Here is a 26,015-nt window from a genome sequence, read left to right on the forward strand (position 1 = left end):
AATAACCTGCCCAGCCTTGAGTACTAAGCACCTTGACCTGGACAGTGCACATATATTCACTGTTCCTCCTCAGGGACCGTACTGGTCATTGGTCCAACCCCCTGCAATAGGAATCTCAACACGTGCCCCCCATCCAGTTTAATACCATACCGAACCCTGCTTAGCTTTGCAAATGTGCTACCAGTTTTATTACTGCACCGCCACACTGCTAACATTCAGCAGAGATGCTAACATGTGGCAGGATGATATGGTTTAAAAATTGATATCTCCAATACACCAAGAGCAGCTATTACTAATTGCTGTTTATTTAGAGCATTTGTACCCCACTCTTCAGTCAAAAAAACTCTCAGGTGGCTTATACACAATCAAATTAGTACCAGCCTGCAGGCCTATATAACCTGAAAGACGCGACACAAAAGCAAAATGTGATGGTGAGGAAAGAGTGGGAAGCAAACTCAGACATTTGCTCTTAACGTTAAATACTGTAGTATTTTTTTATGATGACCAACTGGCATGAAAAGAGTTCGTAGACAGGAAGAGCTTTGGCAGAGCTGCTCCTTTAGCAGGGATGCAAAGGGTCCTGCTTCTCATCTCCCCCACTGCTCCAGCCTGCTCTCTCACACTTTTGCACACACTAAAAGCAGCAGCAAAAAACGATCGCCTTGCCCTTGCCCTGCCCACCTCTCCTGTAAACAGTCTCAACTCTTGCTGGCGGCTGGCCTTCCCTTTCAAGCAATAGGCATATTGCGCAGCCGCCACTCGAAGCTGTCGAATCACACCGGAAGTCTCGGGGCGCGTTCTAGTCCGCGCTTCCTCCCTATATCTCGAGCTCAAGCCGGCGGCGCGGAGCGCAAGATGCGTGGGTGCCGGGCTGCGTGGCTGCAATCAGCGCCTGCTTTGGACTACGCTGCCGGGCGATGCGCTTTGTCTCCCGCGGGGAGGAGGATACGGAGCCCCTGCGCCGCAGCTAAAAGCAAGCCTGAGTCAGCGCGCCCGATCCTCGGCCTGCGTTGCCGAGGGAGCCACCAGGGCCACTGCTGACTCATCATCGTAGGCTCGTTTCTTGCTGCGAGCCCCGTCCGTTGGCGTCGCCTCTTCCCATGAAACGTGCCCTTGTAGGATCGAGGGACATTTCACACGTTGTGAAATGGATACCCTGGTGAAGATTTTCATCTGCACCCAGCATGAAGATGCATTTTCTTATTGAGTTGCAATAGTAATGCACTCAGTCAATGGACAAACCACATTGAGCACCATGATTTGCTTTAAAGAAGTATTTAAAAAGCAAGACAAAGTTTCAAGAGTACAGCATTCAAGCAATTGACCTGTTTATGTTGTGGGGTGTTAAGTCTGGATAGCATCTGAGGGCCATTTTGTTTTTTTGACCTGCAATCCAGGCACTCCCCCTTATATTTGTGCCCCACCCCTATCTTATATTTCTTCCTAAGTGTAGAACTTTACATTTTTCCCTATTGAAATTCAATGTTAAGGCCATCTTGAATCAGATTCTGTCTTCTGTAGCATTAGTTACCCCTCCCGCTTTGGTGTTATCTGAAAATTTCCTGAGCATCCCCTCAAGATGTTGAGCAACAACAGACCCAGAACAGAACCCTATGGGCACTCTGCATGTCATTTTTCCAGGCTGATGAGGAACCATTAGTGACCCTCTGGTTTGGCCAGCCAGCCAGCTACAAATCCACCTAACAGTTACCTCATCCAGCCAACATCGACTTTGTCAGAAGACTTATTGAAATCAAGATACACTACATCCACAGCATTCCCCTGATCCACCAAGCTTGTAACTCTATCAGAAGAAAGGAGATTGGTCTGGCATGACTCGTTTTTCAGACATCTATGCTGGGTCCTGGAACCATCGTATTATTGTTCATGATCTTGGGAAGCAATTGACTGAGGGGAAGCATACAAATTGATTTAAGGGTAGTATGCAATTTCATAAAATAAATATGACTAAAGGTGGCATTTGTTTTAGGTGAACTGGCAACTCTCACTGACTTCTTCCTGAGGCTGGACAAAAAGCCTGTTTTGCAAGTCACATTTGCCTCAGCACTTTTACAACCAAGCTGCAGATTAAAACTCATTGTGAGCTTGTTATAATAAAGAACCCCCAAGTTCAGCTTTCATATGGCACTTTAACTAAAATAGGCTTCCATGTGGAAATAAACTCTGAATTTTGGCACAGCCTGGAGTTGCAACTACTCAGGAGTGCTTAGAGAATAGGCTTTAATTTTTTAGTTCAAAAACTGGATTTATTGTAAATGCCACATTCACAGAGAACAGATTTCTTAGTAACAAAGAAACATACAGATTTATATAACTAAGCATCTTGTCTGAGTAAAGAAATGCTCCTTCACAGCTTTCATTTAGAGGTGCCTACGCTAACCTAAATAAGCAGAAAGCATAACAAAAGAGGGAAACTTAAATGAGTAACTGCTTATGCACAATTTAATGTATATAATATTTTGTATTATATACATGAACAATTTAATGCATATCCAAATGTAAAAACCAGCTCTTCTGCAGTACATAGCAATCCCCGCCCGACCCAAATCATTCATCAAGGTGAAAGAATTTTTTTTCCATAATAAATCAGTTACGCAAAGAAAACTGTATCACTACAAATTTTTATTCAGAAGCCCATCTTTTAAAAAAAGTTTTCATTATGAACTTGTTTGGTCAATCAACTACAACACTTTCTAACAGATAAGGTAGAAATGGCATGGCTCAGAATCGTCCAGATCTTTCACGATCTCTTGACCGCCTTCTATCACGCTCCCGGCCACCACCACCGCCGCCACCACCACCACCTCCTCCACCTCCACGACCACGATCTCTGGATCTAGAGCGACGTTCACGGGACCTTGACCTGGATCTATGCCTGGTAGAAAAAAATGAGCACAGTGAAAAACTTTCTCACATTTGTCCTTGCATCAAGACTATGTAAGCCACAACTGCTCAAATACAAACCTTTAAAAAAAAAACACAGAACTTGTTCAAGGTTTTTACGCAAGAGTCTGCTTTTTTGAATACTAAAACTGTGCTGCCCATACTTTTTATTAGTAACCTAGGAGAACTGAGCTTTGGTCCTGGTAAGTAACTGCCCTCTTCCAAATGGATGGAGCTGAAGGGTGTGGAGTCTTGTTTGCAGCCAAATATAGCTGCATTAGAATAAAGCAACAACAGAACACACACATTAGGCATTTATAAAAGGCAATTTTAAGAGGTTCAAAGAGTATTTCAATATTTAGTAAATGTCTTCACCCTTTGGGAAAACAACATGTAGATAAGCAAACTGCCCTCAGTGGCCACCTTCTTGCCACTTCCTAATTCTTATTCTTTATTAGATTTCTTTTCTGCCTTTCAGCATTAGGCCCTAGGGCAGGTTACAAGTACAATATCAAACATGATTGTTACTGCCCTGCCCCCCAGCATACAGCAATTAATTGTAGGGCAAGCATAATTAAGATGGCTGTGCCAGCACAGACCTTGCTGGTTTCCATTCCTGGTTCCTACCTTCCGCCAGACCCTGCCATCATCCAGATGAGCTACATCAGAGGCAGCAGTGCTAGACCCAACAACATTTGTCCCAATATGCTGTGTGCTTGAATCGGATTCACATCTAACAGCCTATGCATATGCTATATATCAATACTACTGTGTATTTAGCAGCTTGTGGAAGTGGTCCACATAGAGGAGGGTAACCAGATGCAAGGAAAATACAGAATTTGTGTGCTGTGATATTCTGCAACATCCTTTTCTAACATTTCAAAACTTATGCAACTACATCCTAAATTCAATTATGAATTATCCTTTAGAGAGGAGCATTTTACCAAGCTAATGTAGCAGGTGACAAACAAGTAGTTCCCAATTATGTACTACTACCTTGCCCCATTCAGGTTTTAAACCAGCATGTTCTGGCATAATTATATAATAGATCCGATCCCCCAAAAGTAGTATTTGTAGAGCTGTGGATACAGCTAAACTTGGGAAAAGCAGATAGAGCTTCCTCTTGCATTATGGGGAAGATGTGCAAACTCATTCCAGAGAAATCCCTGGAATTTCTTTGGGGGACTAACTTTTCGTTGACAAAACGGGTGATATCCAACGTCAGTCAAACTCTGAGCAGACCCATAGACATCAATGGCTGATTTCCAGTTGTGGAGTCACGCTTGTGCAACACTTCTGCTTGCACAAATGAGACTTGTTTTTTCCTCCCCTCCCCCATGGGACCTGCAGCAGGAAGGGAGGAACAGGACTCATGTTACATTTCCTGGTGTGACACTGGATGTTTCTCAAGTAACTTAGGTGGTATAGAAATTTAATAAACAACAACTACTTAAGGTCATTGATTTCAATGAGTCATACTTGGATATCACTTGTGATTGCTTTTTGGTTTTAAATAGCGGTAGGTGGCGATAGAAAATTAGAGATTAAAAAGTTCACTGAGATATTTTTTTCAGAATGAAGCACTGATTTCAAATGAAACTTAAATAAATATTGAAAGATACTTTATGTATCACTTTTCTAGGCAAACCTCACAAAACTGCTTACATAGAAATATTTAAACAATAAGCACTGATTAGAATTATGTAACAAACTGATCAACACAAGTTACAACATTGGCTCAAGATGTTCCCTAGCCCTGTGGTCGATTGAGGAGGGAAAAGGCCACCTCAGCTAGAATTATGAGAGCTAGCATTTGTAAGCTACAGATGCATACCATATTTACAACTCAAATAAGAGAAAGCAACTTCATACCAGACTCCTGCAAATATATTTAGAAGTGTTAATGGGAGAACAGGAACACCCTAATTAAGTTGATGAATGAACTGCTTCAACCTGTGGTTAAAGTTGCATGATGTCCTGATAAATCAACATTTTCACCAGTCTGTCTTATTTTAGTCTTGAACTTACACCTTTACAACCCAATGCAATCTTTTTACTAGAGATGAGTTGCAAAACAATCACCTGTGCTCAATCCTGCTCCAGCTTTGCTAACCTGCACATCAGTATTAAATAAATATATTTGTATGGCTGTAATAGATTATATATATTTCTATCAATGTTTAATTGTTTAAAAAAATTATTTCCCCCTATGTTTTTAAATGTTCGTATTTTTATCTGTAAGCCACCATTAAGTCCCTGTCAGGGGAAAAGGTGGGGTATAACAATAGCAATTCACGGTATCACCCATACACAGTAAGAGACACCTTACTGCAACACTTATGTACTCTGCATGGAATAGGGCACTATTGCCCATCATTATCAGCCCTAAGGTACAATTCTTATGAAAAAGCACAGTATCAGCAATTTAACAAGTGCACATTTATTGCTCCAACATTTAATAGCTCAGTTTGTCAGCCACTGCATTCAGTTTTCAGTTTGCTAAAGTTACTTGCATTCAACTGAAATGGGATGGAAAGCAACATGAAAACCATGAATTGCTGGTACTTGCATCAGTCTTCAACTTCATAAACTGTGACAAATTTAAAAAAATTCCTTCCAGTAGCACCTTAAAGACCAACTAAGTTAGTTCTTGGTATGAGCTTTCGTGTGCATGCACACTTCTTCAGATACACTTCAGTGTATCTGAAGAAGTGTGCATGCACACGAAAGCTCATACCAAGAACTAACTTAGTTGGTCTTTAAGGTGCTACTGGAAGGAATTTTTTTATTTTGACTATGGCAGACCAACACGGCTACCTATCTGTAACTGTGACAAATTTGGTAGTATTGCACCATCTAGCTTACCTACAAGTTCTCCCATTGTTGAAAAACACACATTTTTAAAAATAGAAGTTTTTTTAATATAAAAGAACAACAAGCACTTACTTCTTGCGGCGGCGGCCATACAGCTCACGTCGCAATTCTCGAGAAATGGGTTTCAAATGCATAAAGTTACAGAAACCTCCTCGTGTACACTCCCTTGAGGGGGGGAAAACAACAACGCAAGGTTTTGGTAATGATTAAGCAAATGCTATTGGCTTAGATTCTAACACAGTTTCTGCTGGCGAGACCGTTCTATGAGTGGTTTTCCACTAACAGGATGCTTCTGCCAGAAGAGGGCAGCATTTCTTGCTGATCTCCTAATCCTCATGTATCCCCTTTAAAATCTGCTATGTTGAGCTGGGGAACCTTGACAGCAACCGAGAGGCTTTTTTAAAAAATGCTATTCCTGTCCTGTATTACGGCAGGAGCCTCTACTGCAGACTTCCTCAAACTCAGCTCTCCAGATGTTTTGAGACTACAATTCCCATCATCCCTGACCACTGTTCCTGCTAGCTAGGGATCATAGGAGTTGTAGGCCAAAAACTTCTGGAGGGCAGAGGTTGAGGAAGCCTGTTCTACTGGATCCCAGGTCCCTCTGTGAATGGAGGGAATATGTCCATTCACAGAGGGCATATCAGGATTCAAAACCATGGAGCAGTGTCCTGTCACTCATGATTTTTTAACACAAAAAAGCATTTCAAAATCACCTCAAAAATGGAGACAGCAGAAAACAGTTTACTCACCCCATTTCATACTGGCGGCAGCAAGCTTCTCTGAAATCTGTCACAGGGGAGAGCTCTGCATGTATCGGCTGCCCATTAAACCAGCGGTTGTTCAGGTCAATCACTGCCTTTTCTGCATCTTCTTCACGTCGAAACTGGAAAAAAAGGTTAAGTTTACAAAAATGAAGTCTCCACTTTTACATATTACTAGGAACTGACATGATTCTTAGTGCCAACATGAAAATTAGGAAAGCACAAAAACTTCGTTTACGTAGTGTTAGTGAAATAGTAAGGAAGCATGTTTCGGGGGACGGGGACACAAGCAGTACGTCAATAGCATATCAATGCATAAGGGCAGAATTCTTTCAGAACATGATATACTTTTATTAGAATCAAGATTACTCTACAGTGGTACCTCGGGTTACATACGCTTCAGGTTACAGACTCCGCTAACCCATAAATATTACCTCGGGTTAAGAACTTTGCTTCAGGATGAGAACAGAAATCGTGCTCTGGCTGCGCGAGGCCCTGTTAGCTAAAGTGGTGCTTCAGGTTAAGAACAGTTTCAGGTTAAGTACGGACCTCCAGAACGAATTAAGTACTTAACCCGAGGTACCACTGTATATCCTTAATGTGTCCCCGAAAGGTATCATTATTCTTCATATACCATTCAATTTTTGCCATGTTTACATTTTTTTTGATAATCCTTTTTAAAAAAATCCTTTGTTAAATTTCTAAAAAGGGGGGGGGGGAGAACCAATATATGTTCATATGAAGTAAACTGAATGTAGTCTGTCCATTATAGAAATGTACCAGTTGCTTGTAGTAAAGTTTGATACTGTATTCAATGTTGACCCTAGTTGACTGACAATAACAATACAATTAAACAGTTTCATTGTACTGTATTCTGACAACAATAACCAAAGTATCTTGGACCCAAATGTATTGGTCAGGGAAGGGAATATGATAGCAAAAAAATTGGTTTGAGTAGCATCATATTTATAAATAGAGGGGCACACATCTGTGTCTAGTTTTGCCTGTCCAAGGAAAGAATGAACTGGGAAATGTTTTCACCAATGTCAATTGAAAAGATTTTAATAAGCCCTGCTTATTCAAGTGGATGTGGCAGCTATCATTCCAAGATATACTCCAGCAACACTTAGGTCATTTTTAGCAGCATTAGTTCACTATCCAACTGCACTTCAGTGGCTATTTTTATTTTGCTTTTTCTAGTTTTTTTTCTTAGATGTTCCTTAGATTTGCCTAATAGTTTCCTATGTCATAATAATAATTTTAGTTAACTACATTCTCCTTGTTGGAAAATCCTCGACAGAATTACACAATTTAACAACCACTTTAAGTAGCTATAAAGGTAAAGGTACCCCTGCCCGTACGGGCCAGTCGTGACCGACTCTGGGGTTGCGTGCTCATCTCGCTTAAGAGGCCGGGAGCCAGCGCTGTCCGAAGACACTTCCGGGTCACGTGGCCAGCGTGACGAAGTTGCTCTGGCGAGCCAGCACCAGCACAGCACACGGAAACGCTGTTTACCTTCCCGCTATAAAGCGGTACCTATTTATCTACTTGCACATAGGGGTGCTTTCGAACTGCTAGGTGGGCAGGAGCTGGGACCGAACGACAGGAGCTCACCCCGCTGCGGGGATTCGAACCGCCGACCATACGATCTACAAGTCCTAGGCACTGAGGTTTTATCCACAGCGCCACCCGCGTCCCCGGGTGGCTATAGTAGTTAAGTAGCTATAGTGCTGACCAATGCCTGGTGTTAAGTGTATACTTTTGAGAATAAAAAAAGGAAAATGCCCCAGGCTGGACCTGAATCAGGAATAGTTAAGATACAAGAACCAATTACTTTGTAATGTTAAAATGCAGCAAAGGGGAGAGTACATGTACAGAAGTTCCATATATGAATCCCAATCTGCAAAGTCGTTCTAAACATTTGTTGCTCTGTGTTGTAGCACAATTAAGAGGATTAAGTGTCTACAGACATGATGAGTGTGATATTGGGGGGAAATAGAAATGAAGCAGACAGTCAGATAAAGGAGATAGCATTTTAGTTCATTCACCACATTTCGTTATTTACATTTCTTGCTGGGCTTAATAGGTTTCATTTGAAAGTATTAATTATTATTTATGCAATACACATAGCCTAACTATTCAAGACTGCTAGTTACTTTTCAAATACACAAAGCAAGACATTTAAAGATTTTGATCAGCAGTTGTGGACTTTTTATCTCTTACCTTTACATATACATTTCCAACCAGATGATCTCCAAGATTATCACAGACATTCATCTCTTCTACTTCACCATATTTTTCTTCCATCTCTGTAAAGACCTCCTAAATGAAGAAAAAATGAGTGTTAATTTGATCTAAACTAGATGGATTAGCAAGCCTATACATCACCAACTTGTCATTTAATCTGTTCTTCTTGGCTACATAGGGTATGGCAATGACTCTATCCCTATTCCCCCCACAGGGCCATCTACCACTAGTTGTCTTGTTGGGAAGAATTTCAGAAGAAAGCAGGAAGTTGCAGACCGGAGAGCCTGTTTGACCTAACTGCTCTCTTTCCCATCTACCACCAACTGCCCTGTAGGGGAAATCGTGACAATTTTATATGCTGATATGTTTATATATTGATATTGTTTATGATGGCTTCAAAGACTGCATCTTGATGTTACTTGTAAGCCACTTTGGAAGCATTTGTATCCAGAAAAGCAGGACATAAATAGCTTTTAACAAATAAGAATTCAAAATTAAACTACACATCTGAAACTAAAATAACTCAAGACTGAATAATAAAATGGGCAATATCCTGTGTCGTTAACACTCAGAGCAGATTCAATGAATTAAAATTAAGTAATTTAAGCCCATTTATTTCAATGGGCCTACCCTGACTTTGTTCAGGGGTGAGGAACTCTGCTGCTGCCACTGCAGCCTCCCAAGGTAAGGTGCATGTTCACCTTTGGCCAGTCTCCGCTGGGCCATTAAGGCTGGGGGCATCCTCTGCCCAGGCCCCTGTGGGGCAATGTGAGGAGGCAACTCTCTTTGGGGTGGGGTGGGTGGGGCAGGAGCTGAAGCCGCCTGGACGACTCCCCCAAAAAAGAGAGAGGAGACTGAGGAAACACTCCAGAAGGGAGGGTGTTCAAAAAAGGGTGAGAGGCTGCTGGCTCTGCAGGCAAGGGGTGACATAACTGGGCTCCTGAGCCCCACAGGGGTGCCACAAAAAGAAGGAAGTTGCTCAAGGGACCCATGGACTCAAAAAGGTTGAAAACATCTGGTTTAAGTACTTTCCCAATTCTTCCTTTGCAACCACAGCTTGAACTTTTTGATGCCTGATGTCAAGCAATCTTGGGTGTGTGGTTTGTCAAAAGTGGTCTGGTGGGGCCTACAGGCTTGAGAAATGCCCTCAGGGACACTAGCTGGGTATCACTCGTTACGTTTTTCCATAATCTATTGTTTGTTACAGGGAATTATTACTTAAGCCAGATACACTTAGATGAATCAAAGGAACAAAGAATTTCAAATACTCCCCTCTTGCTGAAGAAGAGTATCTGGCATAATTTTGTTTGTCTTTTGTTCTAAGATAAACTTCAAAGCTTATAATGTTAACTATGCTTGATGTTCTCATTTATATAAAATTTTCAAAGCATTACTTAGTGTAACATACCTCAAAGAATTCATCATAATGTTCCTGCATTTCAACATCGCTCACAGCACCTGCAAATACCAAGCCAAATTAATTAGAATCTAATCTTAAACAAGGCAAAGGACTCTGAGCACATTAAAAATATTTTATGTAAGTAGAAAAGTAAGTAGAAGCCGTCTACTGGAGTAAAAAATATGTAATATGTAGCTAACCATTAGGAGTAGACCATAAACAGTTCTGCCAAGCCCCTAAAGAAAAAACAATCACAACAATCTCTTAATAGTTTTAATCAATAACCTGATAGATAACACACTTCCATGGAGAATGGTTTAAATCTAAGGAAACTGATCTGATATAGAATGCAACCGCCCCCAGCTCCAACTATCTTAATTTTAGTGCACCAGATTTTCATGAACAGCCTTTGAAGAATGTACTAGGATTCAAATAAGGGGAGAAATAAAATATTGTATAAGGGAATTTAATTTTAAAAATATTCTAAAAACAAACAGTGGAATCCAACAGGTGTTGCTCTACTGACAGTAGGCATCTCTGAACAGAACAGGGAAGAAGGAAATTTTCAGCAAATCCTTCTTTCTCAAGCAGGCTTCCCTCCCTCCAAATGTGCTTGAGGGTTCCCCAATCGTCTGGTGCAGGGTTTTTTGGGGGGTATGGATTTTAGTGGGTAAAAGGAACTACTAAAAATGTCCCCCACTTCTGTTGCTGAATACCTTACGACAGCAGAGCAGCATCCCTTGGAGTCTGGCCACGTACACTATAATTAGTTTGCTAATTAAAACTGTTCACAATTCATATGCTTTACTGAACGCAATATTAACATGTTTCTACTTCCTTCAAATTAGCAAAACTAGGCTTACTGACGGGGGAAAGGAACCCAATTTTGCTCCAAAAGCTAATTCAGTCTTCACAGTTTTCAGAATACTTAAAGTAAGTCATGCTATATTATTTCCATGCCCTTAAGTAAGCATTTGCAGGCATCTAGACCACCTGTTTATAAACAGGGGAGGTTTTAAATAAATAAATATGAATTTCAAACCAGTATGTATGGCAAAAACTGATGGCTATAGCATTTTAGCATACATTAAGCACAATTTAAAGCTTTATATGTATAGCTATCTGACCCTGAGTGGTCTGTAGTTCTAGAAAGCACCTTACCCTCTCATATATAAATCTAAAATACATAAGGATGGGAAAATTCTATGGTATTATCAAAATTCAGTTCCCCACCACCTTTAATGAATAGAAAAAATAGCTGAGATCCACTCTCGGATCTATTTTCTATTAAACTATGACCACACTTACAACTCTACATTTTACAACTCTACAGTTTAAAGGGACACTATTGAATTAGGAACTAAATGTTGACTGACAGATGTCGAATCCCATTTAAAATACACTATGAGCTTGATAAAAATGGATTAAACTGTCCCAAACCAAAATATCAAGATAGCTTAATAGCTAACTGTTTTCTCAGTTGTCAGCAGAAATAAATAGTCATTAACAAGATTTTTAAAAATCTACTTTGGTTTTTCAACACATATCAATTGTTGCCATATGTGATTTTTTAAAACTTGATAAAACCATTTCCCTGTAAGACATAACACTAAAACAAACCAAATTAAGCGATGGTGTTTTACTAGGTTGAACAAGTACACCACCAGAATTCGACTACTAGACACAACTGATACTATATGACATATATGGAGAGCAGAATAGTTAAACAATGTAAATATTTGCTAGGTAACTATAACAAACCATGCAATTCCTAAAACAGCAAAAGGCTGTTGATTTCTCAAGCAGCATTACTCAACTGAGACCAAATTTTAAACATTACATTTGAACTATCATTTTAAAGAGACTTGCTGCTATGTTTGTTCAGCCAGTAAATTCCGGACAAATAAAAAGAGCTCCACAGCAAACCATGCAGCTACAGCATGAATTACTTATACCAGATTGGTGGAAATTTTAGCACATGCCCAGATACGAACATAACACTGAATATCATTTAGCAGTGCTAGTAGAAATAGTGTTGTAAATACCAGACTGTGCTTAACAATAAGTCATTTAATTATTGCATTGTTTAACTGCTTCAAGAGCAAATCACAGATTAGCTCAATTATTTACCCATTTAAATCACTTACTTCTACTGATGTACAGTAGACAAATATTTTCACAGTTTATAACTACACAAGTGTTAAGAATTAGTTCAAGACAATCTCCACACTTTCCCATAAATGAATATCAGTTCATAATTTCAGATTTTAAAGCAAGGAAGGAATTTTAACCGTACCTATGCAGAGAGATCAAATTAAAGTGATTTTAACATCTGTAAACAGATGGATAAGTGCTTGAGTTAAGTTAATAAGCTGTTGACCTAGCCTTTGGATAACAGTAATATGTGACATTAAATATAATCAAGGACACATTAAAATGATGGAGGCCAATGGCAAGGATGGAGTAGAGAGCGCCATTGCTCAAGAAAACTTTAAAATGTGTCCCTTTAAAAAATGCATAAAATAGGCAGGTAGCCAAAGTTTCAGAGGAAACAAGTTTTTTTGGGGGGTGGGGTGGGCATGGGATATGTGAAGGACCAAAAATTTCAGGCACATTTAATAAAATGTGATCAGTTTGCTCCATTAAACTAAAAATGGTAGACCAGCTTCAGTTGACACTGAGCTCTGACAATCAAGCCCAGGGAACCAGTGAAGGAACTTGTATGAACTTACAGCGCAAACCGTCAGCAGACTGGGAAGAGTTTTGAGGGTTACGGTAAATGTTCAAGAGGGCAATGGTCTGAAATACAAAACGCAACAACTTTATATTATGGAAAATAAGTTTTAACAAGAAACTGGTTTCCTTGTGGTGATCACTTTTAGTTGAGTCTCAGTGCTGAAAGAGAGAATGTTATTTTCTCCCGAGGGAAATATGCGCCATTTGACTTGTGACCCTTCTGAACCACCCTAGTATTGAGGAAAAAAATAGAGATCTCACAACACTTATTATTGCATTTATTTAAAATGCATCTAATGGCATTTTATTATCATAAATCTTGAACCTGAAGCAATAAATAGCCTTAACATATGGAAAGGTTGAAAATTGTCAGGAACTAGATCCCACTGTAACACACAATAATAAGGCTGTTATGAAATCTCTATTGCCTAAGAATGTTAAGGTGAACCAAAAATCCCCAAGTATCACTTACCGTATATGGCAAAAAAGCCTATGTTTTCAGATTTTAAAATATCAAGTCATTTGATAAATGCCTAAGGTGTACTATAAATAATGAACATGTCTTAATGCTCATGTCCTTATATGGGAAGTTTTGAAGCAAAAAACCCAATCATTTTTAACCTTTTTTTTTTGCACATAACATAGGCATTTGACAAATGCTTGATCATTATGTAAGAGTTCCGTCACTTGTCCTGTTTGCAACAGCTTTATGTCAGCAGCTCAGAAGCCAACATGATTTTCTCATATTTAGGAATGGGCTCTTTAACACCATTCTTAAAAAAAATTTCTCCAACTGTGGGACTTACAGTGTGAGCCGTCAGCCGTCTGTGCACTGTTTTGGGGATTACGATAGATGTTTTGAATCAAGATGGTCTGCGGGGAAAAAAAATAAAAAGGGGAATTCTACTGGCTGCTGTGCATATAATAGACAATTGCAAAGAGACAACTTTTTTTGCGAACAGCTTAATATAAAAATATATTCAAATGGTACACTATTTTCTTTTTTATTTGCACCATGTTTTGAAATATCACTCAGTCATATTATGTAAACAAGTTTTAATTTCACCAAGAAGTTGTGCTATTGGCTTATCAAGGGAGGCATCCTCAGCTCAGCTCCCAGAAGGAGAATTAGCAATATACTATTTTAGTAACTTATTAGCATGGGCCTAAATTTAGTCTAATTTTAATCCTATCAAATATGGAGGGCCATAAAAAATGCTACATGGTGCCCCCAATATGCAGTGCCTTTCTAACAAAAGGCCACTGCCACAAGGAACAGAATTCATCACTTTCTCTAAACAAGCATTTCCTTGGTGGAACTTCTGTTTAAATAATATGAGTTTCTAACTGTTCAGTTTGCAGATCTTTAAAGAAAGAATATCCTTTCAGCCTTTGTGCTTTCTACTTGAAGGATTTGCCCAGGCAGACTTGAAACCTTACATTTGTATCGTTCTTCTTAAAATCAAGTTGTCTGAAAAAACAAACCATGTTTAAGTTAGTAATCTAATATCTCAAAGTTTTAATGTCCATATTAGTGTAAGTAGCTCAGTGTTATTTAAATAAAATGTTAGTTTTCATGAGCTTTCATTCAAATTTAATATAACCAACTGTATTTAAAGAAAACATTGTTTTCAGAGCATTCTTGTTTTTATAAAACCAGCCAGTGTTAACCTCTGGTCCCTAGCCACAGTAGAGACAAAATACATCTACATTTGTTGACTGTTTTTAGCTTATTTCGAATTGAGAGTACTTGCAACTTTCTCTCACCTACAACACTACTTTAGTGCAAGCTGGGCAGGAACCAACATGGTAGTCTTTTAAACCACATTGAATTACTAAACAATTTCAGTAGTAGCAGTAGGAACACAATATATATTCACTGTTTGTTCAGTACCTAACACATCATGACATTAATTTATTAAGCCAAATTATTTAGTTTAAGTAAGCAGGAGAAGACTCTTAAATTTAAGTCACAGATCAGATTAGCTGACCTAACTGCAAAATAGTATTTGAATGCACATATATAAATGGGGTGTGCATAATGGAGGGACAAAGATCAAAATTCTATTGAAAAAGCAAGATACAGAAACTGTCCCTCCAAATCTAGAAGATGCAAGTTAAAATCTTCCAAACAAATCCTGGATTCCCAATGACGATATCTTAACTGTTCTATCAGTCATTACGACAGATGTAAATACCCCTGACTGAAAATGAAATTCAACACTGTGCAAGTGCACAACAGCATCCCTGCTTCCTCTTCTTCCCCATAACCCCAGCTTCACTCCAGGTCCCCTCACCAACACTCTGGAGCAATTATGGGGACACAATGGGCTGCACAGAAGGCAGGATGCTAAAATCATGTTGTTAAGTTGATTCCACTCACAGAAGCTATTGGAATTCACCCTAAACTACAATCCACAAATGTTTGCCACATTTAATCATCTGCTTTGGCATTCTTATTACAAAGTTCAAATAAATGCAGATACCACAGCTCAGTTCAACTCCTGATTTACTACAATTAAATATTCAGGAGAGGACATGCAAATTCTTGGCATCAGTGGAGCATCAAACTATGATGTTATATTGGTGGATCACAACAATATTATGGCATATATACTAGGTGGATCAAAGTATAAGACAAGCTCTTGTTCCAAACTATTCCAGTCTGCTCTTCTACATGTAATCTCATAAAAGTCTTACTACGTTCAACATCGTTTATTCCCAAGTAAGTTTGCATAGGAGTTTAGCTTTAAGAGTTGCCCAAGCAGTCAGTCTGTGAACACATTCTCCCTTACTGCCTCTTTCTACTTTACTTCATGCTTAAGCTAAGCATTGAAGTTGGTGAAGTTATTTGTTTTGTATTTTGACTATGTCAATCTTAACTATTTGAAAGTAGATGAGCAGGCTAAGATATAAGGGAGCTTGGATATTTTAAAAAATAAATTAGAGTTCAAAAATAAATAAAACAAAATTGTAGCAACCAAACTGAATGTGATCATCCCAACCAGCTTTAATCTGTACAGGCTAACCCAGTGGTTACAAAGACCACATGAAAGTGTCTTAGGGTCTTGGTGGACCACTTAACGTTTTCTCTGCCCACTGTAGCAATTATAACGCACTGTGCTAGATGTTGTATGATTTTTCATTGTATTTTTACAGGCACACCATGGACCACCTGAATGAAGCTTGTGGATCACTGATGGTTTGTGAACAACAGTTTGGGAACCCTTATGCTAGCCTATATTCTCAAACTACTTTAAAGGTTTTAAAACTGATTATGTTGCTCTTATACTGTTACACAGCCCCCACTCATTTTATAGGGATTGCTCTGAATTCCACACATGCCATACTTGGAAATATAAAGTAGTAGAGAAGACATCTGCAAATGCCATTATCTCTTAGAATGTAAGGATATGTGCATTTTTGCTATTTCACAGAATTGCTTTGTCAGGGCATTTTGGCTAAACTTGAAAACATGCACACTTACACCAGGGGCAATCAACATGGTGTCCTCCAAGTTGTTAGACTTCAACTCCCATTACTCCTGCCATGGAAGTATTGGCCAGTGCTCAGGACTATGACAGTTGCACTACAACACATGGAGTACACCATTTTGGCTATCCCTGGTTTACAAGAGAGAATTTGGCCCATTTTTTAAATAAAAAACAGCTATATAGTTGCTAAATATTACCCAGGAGGTTACCACTGGCTGACATCTAATATTGGAAAAATTATGGGAAAAAATTCTGCAACCATTAAAGTTTTAAAAAAATATTTCAAAGGGCTAGTAAAAGAAATGAATAGCAACTCAAGGACAAATCACCAAATATATACATGATACTTTTATAGTTTCTCAGATTTAACAATCACAGATTGGAGCTCTGAAAGTCATGGCTGTATTGGATGTAAGACTTCTACCAAAAAAATTTACACCAACCTGGCTAAATGTTGGTTTATTGTGCAACCGAGAACACCGGTCTCCATGACGGCATGCTCCGATTTTGAAGTAAAAAGAACAGTTGACTCTGAAACCAAAAGGCACAAAAATTGTATCAATTGAAACAATTTCTATACAAACTAGTTATGGATTTATAGCTAAGCTTATTAATCAAAAGAATACACTCTGGCCAGGCAAAAGCACTTGAATTGTGAAGCAGGGCCAGCCAAGGCATGGCCAGTGGAGTCCTGAGGTCTAGGAAGAGGTGTTCTCCGTTCCTGTGCTAGTTCATATCTATTTTAGCAATGATTCAACTACAATTGATATTGGCTGTTTTAAAGTACAGTACCACCTTCTCTAAAACTGAGAATGGTGAAAACTAAGGGGGTCTGATGGCAGATGTGCATCCTTCTCAATTACTAGAGTTCACCACTGTCTTCACTCAGTAGCTCTCCAGGGTTTCTGACAGGAGTCTTTTCCCAGCCCCATCTGGACATGCTAGGCTAGGGATTGAATCTGGGACCGTCTATAAAACAAGCAGATGCTCTGCCTCAACCTATGGCACTTTCTCCTCTCTCCATTTGTCCACTACTAGGGCATGTTGGATAGTAGATGGGGTGGGAACATTCATATCATAGGTGTGAAATGCAGATATCAGCTGCTTTATTTTCACACCATAGAAAAGTTGAAAAAAGCAGTTTTGGCAGGCATGTGACAACACTTGTAAACAAATGAGTCTTCTGCACCGTTGTCTGCAAGTTGGAGACATTCAGTTGCTCAGTGCTGCACTAACTTGGGTAGCATAGTAGTAACTGCTCCCAGAAATGGCTTTCAATGAGAGTAAAATAGAACATGCTGCATGGTCTGGTTTTTACTGTTTCTGCCCAGTTAGGAAATTCAAGTTTACTGCTTCCTCCCAGTATCAGTGCATGGACATGAAGTTTAGTAGTGAGCAAAGGAGTTTCTTCAGCTTAGATAGATTGAGACCTGCTTCCCTCCTCTCCCTGTGAACAGAAAAGTGGAGTGGAAGGCAGATGTACCCAGCTGAAAGGGCCACAACCCTCCTCCTCTAAAATATTATGTACAGTTTTCTACCTCATGTACCTTTTAATATATATATAGACTGATTGATTTGAGTGTGATCATGAAAGCCAGCTTGAACACTTCTACTGAGGCTGTAGTTGCACTAACAGAACAAACTCTGCGCCCCTTCAAAACTCCTTAGGCGTGATGAGAAAGCGTTACGTCCCGGAGACACACAAGGGGATTTCCCCCACGAGATCTTCAGCGGCGATCCTGCTGCTAGGCCGACCATTTTAGCAGCGCCGGCCCTTCCCCCTTCCCCTCATGAGGAAAACCAAGAGGAGAGCAGAGGAGGGAAAAAACGGATCTGGGGATTCCTCGCAGTCGCGAGCCCACCACCAGCTCTTTCCCGGAAGCGCGCGCGCCCCCCCCCCGGGCTGTTGGCGGGCGGGCAGGCGCGCGAGCGAGCGCGCTCCCTCCCTCGGCCCGTGAGGGAAGGAAGCAGCGCGCCCGCCAAGGTCCAATAGGGAGCGCCTCTCCGGCTGGCACGAGGCAGACGCTTTGCAGCGGCAGCAGCAGCAACGGAACAAGGGCTGGAGGAGGTTTCGCGCGCTCGAGGCTTCTACGGCCAAGAACCGCGCACGCGCACGAGAGAGCGAGGAAAAAAAGGGCTCCTCGTGGGGAACCATTGTTAGGAATGCCCCCCCCCCCGCCAGGGCGCTGACACAGGCCCCAGCCACCCCCCTCCCCGCAAGCGTAGGCCGGACCCCGCCCTTGGAGAGAGAGAGGGCAGGCCAGGGGGAGGAAGAACCCACTCACTTGTCTTTCTCGGTACCGAAGATGGAGGCCAGATACTCCGCCATCTCCTACAAGCTGCCCTGCCCGGCCGCCCGCCGGACACCTCGGCACCCCGCTTAAGACGTCACAACCCCGCGCCGGAAACGGCCTCGCCGCCCGCCGCCCGCTGCAACGATCAAGAGCCGGCGACCAATCAGCGCGTAAGGCAGGGGCTGCGGGGGAAAGGCTTCGCGCACGCGCCCTGGTGCAGCTGTCTCCGCCATGCGCCAGCGCGGGGTGACTTGGCTTCTCCCCCTCCCCCCCCCCTTGGTTCTTCTTCCATCGCCATTCGGGATACGCCCACCCCCGGAGATTTCTCCATAGGGGCAGTTGCTCCTAGCTGCCGTGTCTCCGTTTGTCACTCACTCTTCCATACTTGGTTCCATTCTTAAATAAAAGTTTATTTGGGAAGGAATCAGGTCAGACTCCGGTCCTTGCTGCAGCAACTGTACCCCGTTCCAAGAAAATGTCTGTATTTGCATTTAAAGCCGGGCAGGAAAAAGCCCTAGAATGTGTTGTGTGAAGGTGCCGATAGAGATACTTTAAAATTTCGTTAGCCTGAACTGCATTTTGAGGTCCGCAGTGCGGTGGGGGGGGGCGGATTATTTTTTTGTGTGGACACAGGCTGGTGAATAAACTAATAGCATGCGGTTCTGCATGAGGGAGGGGGTGATCTACCAGAAACGGAGGGTAATCTGCCTTCAGATGCCATCCTTCCAGCAGCTCTGTAAGGTAAATCATCTTAGCTATCCTTACGAGATATGTGGGAAGATGGTCCCGGAGAATTAAAAAAAAGTTGCTTTTTTAATTAAGATTTTTGGCTCATCTCTGGTTTCACTCCTACTGCTCTCTCTACAAATGGTATGTGATGGCAGCAGGAGGGGTTTTATACAGACAGTGAACAAAAACTGAAATCTTTCTTTACTTATCCATTGTGCCAGAGAGTGGGGTTCAGTAAAACAATTGAAAGCCGATTTGCACAACACGTATCCTGCCAATCTGCCAAGAGGGTTCAGTAAGCTAATACCAAAAGCTGCTTCTGTTTGACAAAGGGTCCCTGTAACCTTCTGTTGACCCCCCTCCCCCAGGAATGACTTCCAAGGACATTCTTGACTGTCATCCTTTGCCACATGCCAGAAGCATTTCCTCCCTCTGCTAATGATAGTCTTAAGCAGGTGAGAGCAGACACTTCTCTTTCCTAGTACAGTGGTGCCTCGCAAGACGAAATTAATTCGTTCCGCAAGTCTCTTCGTCTTGCGAGTTTTTCGTCTTGCGATGCACGGTTTCCCATAAGAATGCATTGAAAATCAATTAATGCGTTCCTAGGGAAACCGCCTTCAGACCAGGTCCGGGGACAGCCTGTCCCCGGACCTCTTCTGAAGGCTGGGGGGGGAGGACAAGGGCTTTTCTTCCCACCCCCAGCATTTAAAAAAACCCCGGGACAGCGGAGGACTTCTCCGCTGTCCGGGCGATCTTAAAATGCTGGCGGGCGGCATTTTAAAATCGCCCCGGGACAGCGGAGGACTTCTCCGCTGTCCGGGGCGATTTAAAAGCCCCTGGGAAGGCAGGCAGGGGGGACAAAGACTTTCGCCCCCCGCCCGCCTTCAGAAGGTGTTCCCTCCCCCCCCCCCGCCCGGCTTCGGAGCACCGGGAGAAGCGATCTCCCCGCAGCCCCTTGCTTCAAAAGAGAAGACCTGCTGTCCCCGGGGCAAGCTTCGTTTTGCGAAGCAAGCCCATAGGGAAATTCGTCTTGCGAGGCAACTCGAAAACGAAAAAACCTTTCGTTTTGCGAGTTTTTCGTCTCGCGAGGCGTTCGTCTTGCGGGGTACCACTGTACAGACCCTGCCTCTTCCCTAAGTTCATCTGTCCTGGGTGAGGAGGGACCACTCTTGTTATTGTGAGATCACAAATCTCACCTAACAGGGTCAAGTCAGATTAACACTTTGGGGGCTTGATCATCCATGGAAACATCAGTTGGGCAGCATAAAATGTATGGGCAGCCTCTTTTATCAGCTCAAAACTTTTTTCAGCAGTTTTGCAACCAGGTTTTTTAAACAAAACCCACACCTACAAGGTGGCTTTGTGACTGATACAGGACCATGCTGGCTGTTGCCGGATTTCCTCCAGAAACTGCAGGATGGCTTACTTCTGATTTTATGGTGTAATTTCCTCAATTACTTCTTGGTTCAGGAGTTTTGTGGGTTCCTCCCTTCTCAATGGACAATTTCTTGTGATCGCACATCCCGTCATACTACAATAGTTTTTCACAATACATTCAGCATGAGTCATATTTATACCAATGAGTGGCTCTGGAGGTCCGTTCTTAACCTGAAACTGTTCTTAACCTGAGGTACCACTTTAGCTAATGGGGCCTGCCGCTGCGCGATTTCTGTTCTCATCCTGAAGCAAAGTTCTTAACTCCCCAGGAAAGTTCTTAACTTAATTTCTGGGTTATCGGAGTCTGTAACCTGAAGCGTCTGTAACCCGAGATACCACTGTATTAAATTCAGTTGGGCTTCCTCCTGTGTAAGTGTATGTGGAATTTCAGTCTTAAGCCAGAATTTAAGTTGAGGGGTGGCTGGAGATAAAAAGGTGCACCATAACTGCTGAGAAGTAAAATTTAACTCAGTGTTACATTTATATGACTGTTACTCCCTCCAGTGGTAAAAAGAAGCAACTTCTCCCAGAGAAGTATGTGCAGGCAGGGAATGGTTTCTGAATCAGTTTTAGATGGGCTGTAATGAATGCAGCAGCCTTTATCAACCTGGCACTAGGCTGGAACAAAAGCAAAAGCACTCTCCACTTGTGATTCCCAGCCAGTGGCATTCAGAGGCATACTGAGCCTGGGCTCATCCAGACTTCCTTTTGTGCCACATTTCTCACACATGTCTGTACTTTAAAGCTCTCATGTCCAAGTGCCTTTTTTTTTTTTTTGCTCCTGTGCTTACTCCTCAAAAACCTGCTCTTTACCACTGAAAGCAATTCTCCAAAAAGAACCCAAAAAAACCAAAACCAACCCCAGATTGCCAGTTGTTCTGATTTAGCATGAAAGAGCGGGTTTTCTTGGGGAAATAAGTGCTCAGACATGGACTGGGAAAGCGTGGTTCTGTGCCTAGAACGCATAGGGCAAAAGCTAAGTGTGGCTGAGCCCTCAGACTGTGGAGGTGGAAGACATATATCCTGAGCACTAAACCTTGCTGCCTGTCCATGGTATGCCATGCTTTGAGCTGCTTCCTCCACTACTGCACACCAATTTCCTGCTTTTTTAAGATCTAAAAGGAAAAAGAAAGCATCACAAAGCACAGGTGGTTTCTTCATACAAACCACAGTTATCTTGTGGAATTCGCTGTCTTAAAATGCAGTACAGTGGATACTCAGGTTGCGAACGTGATCCGTGTGGGAGGCATGTTCGGAACCTGCAGCGCCGCATCTGCGTGCACACAGGTCGCAATTTAGCACTTCTGCACATGCACGAGCACCGAAACCTGGAAGTAACCCATTCCAGTACTTCCGGGTTCAGCGCGGTGCACAACCCGAAATCATGCAACCTGAAGCGTCTGTAAGCCAAGGTATGACTGTAATGACAACTGCACTGGATGGCCTTTTAAAAAAATAGTTTAGACAAATGCATGATGATACATCTGTTCGAAGCTAATAGTTATTGCATCTCAGTGGAACCTCAGCATACCACTGAGCACCAGATGCTAGGATGAGGAAGGCCATCAGCTTCACTCTGGCTTGTGAATTTCCAGAGGCACCTGGTTGGTGGGATGCTGTTGGCTGCAGAACGCTGGACTTCATGGAGCAGGTCCACTTAAAGTTTCCTCAGCCCCACATAGCCAGAAAACAGTTTTGCTCTTTACACATTCATTTCTATTCCAGAAACTATGCAATTTCCCTCCCAAATTTCCCAATCATTTGTTTCCCTCCCACTTTCCCATTGAGGAAAGGAATTTGGGGTAATGAAAATTAATTTTGGGGAAGGTGGGAATCTGGATCAAGAAGGGCCATAGCTTAGAAGAACCCAACCCCTGGCCTGTTTTTAGTGTTCTTCAGAGTAACTAGTCTGAGGAGAAGAACTGGAGACATCTGGAGACAGACATCCAGGGAACATTCTGGAGCAGATCATGAAGCAAACAGTCTGTGAGCACCTAGAAAGGAATGCTGTGATCACCAATAGTCAGCATGGATTTCTGAAAAATAAGTCATGTCAGACTAACCTGATCTCGTTTTTTGACAGAATTACAAGCCTGGTAGATGAAGGGAACGCAGTGGATGTAGCCTACCTTGATTTCAGCAAGGCATTTGACAAGGTGCCCCATGATATTCTTGTAAAGAAGCTGGTAAAATGCGGTCTTGACTATGCTACCACTCAGTGGATTTGTAACTGGCTGGCTGACCGAACCCAAAGGGTGCTCATCAATGGTTCCTCTTCATCCTGGAGAAGAGTGACTAGTGGGGTGCCACAGGGTTATGTCTTGGGCCCGGTCTTATTCAACATCTTTATCAACGACTTGGATGATGGACTCAAGGGCATCCTGATCAAATTTGCAGATGACACCAAACTGGGAGGGGTGGCTAACACCCCAGAGGACAGGATCACACTTCAAAACGACCTTGGCAGATTAGAGAACTGGGCAAAAACAAATAAGATGAATTTTAACAGGGAGAAATGTAAAGTATTGCACTTGGGCAAAAAAAAATGAGAGGCACAAATACAAGATGGGGGACACCTGGCTTGAGAGCAGTACATGTGAAAAGGATCTAGGAGTCTTGGTTGACCACAAACTTGACATGAGCCAACAGTGTGACGCGGCAGCTAAAAAAGCCAATGCAATTCTGGGCTGCATCAATAGGAGTATAGCATCTAGATCAAGGGAAGTAATAGTGCCACTGTATTCTGCTCTGGTCAGACCTCACCTGGAGTACTGTGTCCAGTTCTGGGCACCACAGTTTAAGAAGGACACTGACAAACTGGAACGTGTCCAGAGGAGGGCAACCAAAATGGTCAAAGGCCTGGAAACGATGCCTTATGAGGAACGTCTAAGGGAGCTGGGCATGTTTAGCCTGGAGAAGAGGAGGTTAAGGGGTGATATGATAGCCATGTTCAAATATATAAAAGGATGTCACATAGAGGAGGGAGAAAAGTTGTTTTCTGCTGCTCCAGAGAAGCGGACACGGAGCAATGGATCCAAACTACAAGAAAGAAGATTCCACCTAAACATTAGGAAGAACTTCCTGACAGTAAGAGCTGTTCGACAGTGGAATTTGCTGCCAAGGAGTGTGGTGGAGTCTCCTACTTTGGAGGTCTTTAAGCAGAGGCTTGACAACCATATGTCAGGAGTGCTCTGATGGTGTTTCCTGTTTGGCAGGGGGTTGGACTTGATGGCCCTTGTGGTCTCTTCCAACTCTATGATTCTATGATCTTCAGGTTGGTTTCTCAAGTTCATAGAATGACAGCACTAACTTCCTTTCAGAGTCGAGTTACCAGAGCCATTCCCTGTTATAGACTCAGAGATGCCACCCACAATAGGTAGGTAAAATTACGGGGCATGTCGGGAACTCTCGTAGTCATATTGTACTGGACAGAAGGTGAAGAGGAACCTGTGGGGCAAGGATGTGAATGGTGTGAAATGGGACATTCTCAAATAAGAAACCATCTCTTATAATAAAATGAATATCCATTGACCTTATGGAGTTGACTATCCTCATTCTCTTCACTTACATGGAATTGGAATTTATCACTGGATGAGGCTAGGGTGAAGAAAGCTCTTAGAGACAATAATTTTATTCTCGGTTCTCAGGGTCTTCTTTCCTTTGGTAGTTCAGTGCAGATCAGGCCACCCAATCCAGCCATAATCATGGGAATATATATCCCCTGCTGTGTAGTACAATGTGGATCACCCTCCACATGTGACTAGGCATGGTGAGGGAACTTGAGTGAGTGAGGACTACTGCGCCCATGTCTTGTTTGTAGGCTTTTCACAGGCATCTGGTTGACCACTATGGGACAAGATGGGCCTTAGGTCTGATCCAGCAGGGCACTTTTCTGGATTATAATGTGTGTGAATGAGCATCCAGATATAGGTAGGATCAGATTCTGATCCAGCAAGGAGATCCATGCATGGAAGCCTCTTTTCCGCATATGGATTTCCCTCATTAGACTGGAGTGCACGATTTGTAGATGACAAAACATGGCCTCTTGGACCAGTGTCCAGTGGAGAAAACTTGCCTGTTATCATATAAGAACAGCATACTATTTCTTTTATCTTAAAACCAGGGCATTAACACATCTTCTCATGCGGTGATCATTCCAAGCAATACATTTTCTCTTTCACACACACATTTTCTCTTTCAAAACTACTGCAAAAACAACAAATGCTTTGAAGCGTGATACATTGCACTTGAATTGGTCCGCTAACAATGACAAGAGGCCTGATTGTTTTCTTCTCCTACCACATTGCTTTCCTAAGCAGCTGTCCTCACTGGAATGCCAATGCTGGAAATTTTACTAGACTTTGTTTTCAGACCAGATGTGGGATAAGGTTGTAAGCGGTAGAAGACCGTATTCAGGGCGCAGTGCTGTGCTGGATGAGGGCCAAAAGCTGAATCCTGACAAGGCAGAAGCCCTGTGGATGCGGAAGAGTGGTTCCCTGATCTGAAAATTGGGTGGATGGCGTTGCGCTTTCACATAAGGAATAGGTGTGGTGGAGTCTGGGTGCCGCTCCTCGGTCCATCTTTGTCCCTTGTGGCACAAACGGCTGCTCTGGCTAGGAGCACTTTCTACCAGCTTCAGCTAGTACCCAGCTGTGATCATTCCTGGATAAGGGTAGCTGTCCAAGGTGAGCCATGCATTGGTAATCTCAAGGATGGATTACTGTAATTACTGCAATGCATTATATCCCTTTGCAATGTCGCCACAAGGAAGCTTCTGTCACACTTCACTACATGTTGGTGAGCATGTTAGTAGGAGCTATGTTATCCACCAGGGTGTTGAACTGTACCCTTTAACACAGGAATAGTCAACATGGTGGTACCCTTTGCACATTGTTGGACTACAACTCTCATGATCCCCAGCCAGGATGACCAAGGATCAAGGATAATTGGATATATATGGCACCACATTGGCCACTCTTGCTTCTACAAGTGGTTGGATTCAGGAAATGCAAATGAATCACACTTTCTATATTTATACATAATGTCAGGAGTGAGGATTTGTGTATGCTGACCTGCATGGAGGTGTCTGCTCTGTACTTGACTTGATTAAGTCCCTAAATGGGAAGTGCAGCTCTCC

At 42.2% G+C, this 26,015-nt stretch overlaps 1 protein-coding gene across 4 annotated transcripts; it reads right to left on the minus strand.

Annotated features, from left to right (window-relative positions):
- Positions 1-2,623: 2,623 nt before the first annotated feature.
- U2AF1 (U2 small nuclear RNA auxiliary factor 1) lies at positions 2,624-18,862 on the minus strand. 4 transcript variants are annotated; one of them, XM_082219913.1, is made up of 9 exons: positions 18,704-18,862; positions 16,862-16,949; positions 14,365-14,395; positions 13,731-13,797; positions 10,198-10,247; positions 8,766-8,864; positions 6,531-6,664; positions 5,851-5,943; positions 2,624-2,896 (listed from the first exon to the last, which is right to left on the minus strand). In XM_082219913.1, exons 2-9 carry the CDS (start codon positions 16,906-16,908, stop codon positions 2,743-2,745), a joined length of 675 nt encoding a protein of 224 aa, XP_082076039.1. In that variant the 5' UTR covers positions 16,909-16,949; positions 18,704-18,862; the 3' UTR covers positions 2,624-2,742. The 4 variants fall into 4 exon arrangements, with proteins under 4 accessions (XP_082076039.1, XP_082076037.1, XP_082076038.1 ...); XM_082219911.1 differs by lacking the exons at positions 13,731-13,797; positions 14,365-14,395 and adding an exon at positions 12,921-12,987; XM_082219912.1 differs by lacking the exon at positions 14,365-14,395.
- Positions 18,863-26,015: the final 7,153 nt, after the last annotated feature.

Source organism: Podarcis vaucheri (genome assembly GCF_965113315.1).
Source record: "Podarcis vaucheri genome assembly, chromosome: 4".
Lineage (NCBI taxonomy): Eukaryota > Metazoa > Chordata > Lepidosauria > Squamata > Lacertidae > Podarcis > Podarcis vaucheri.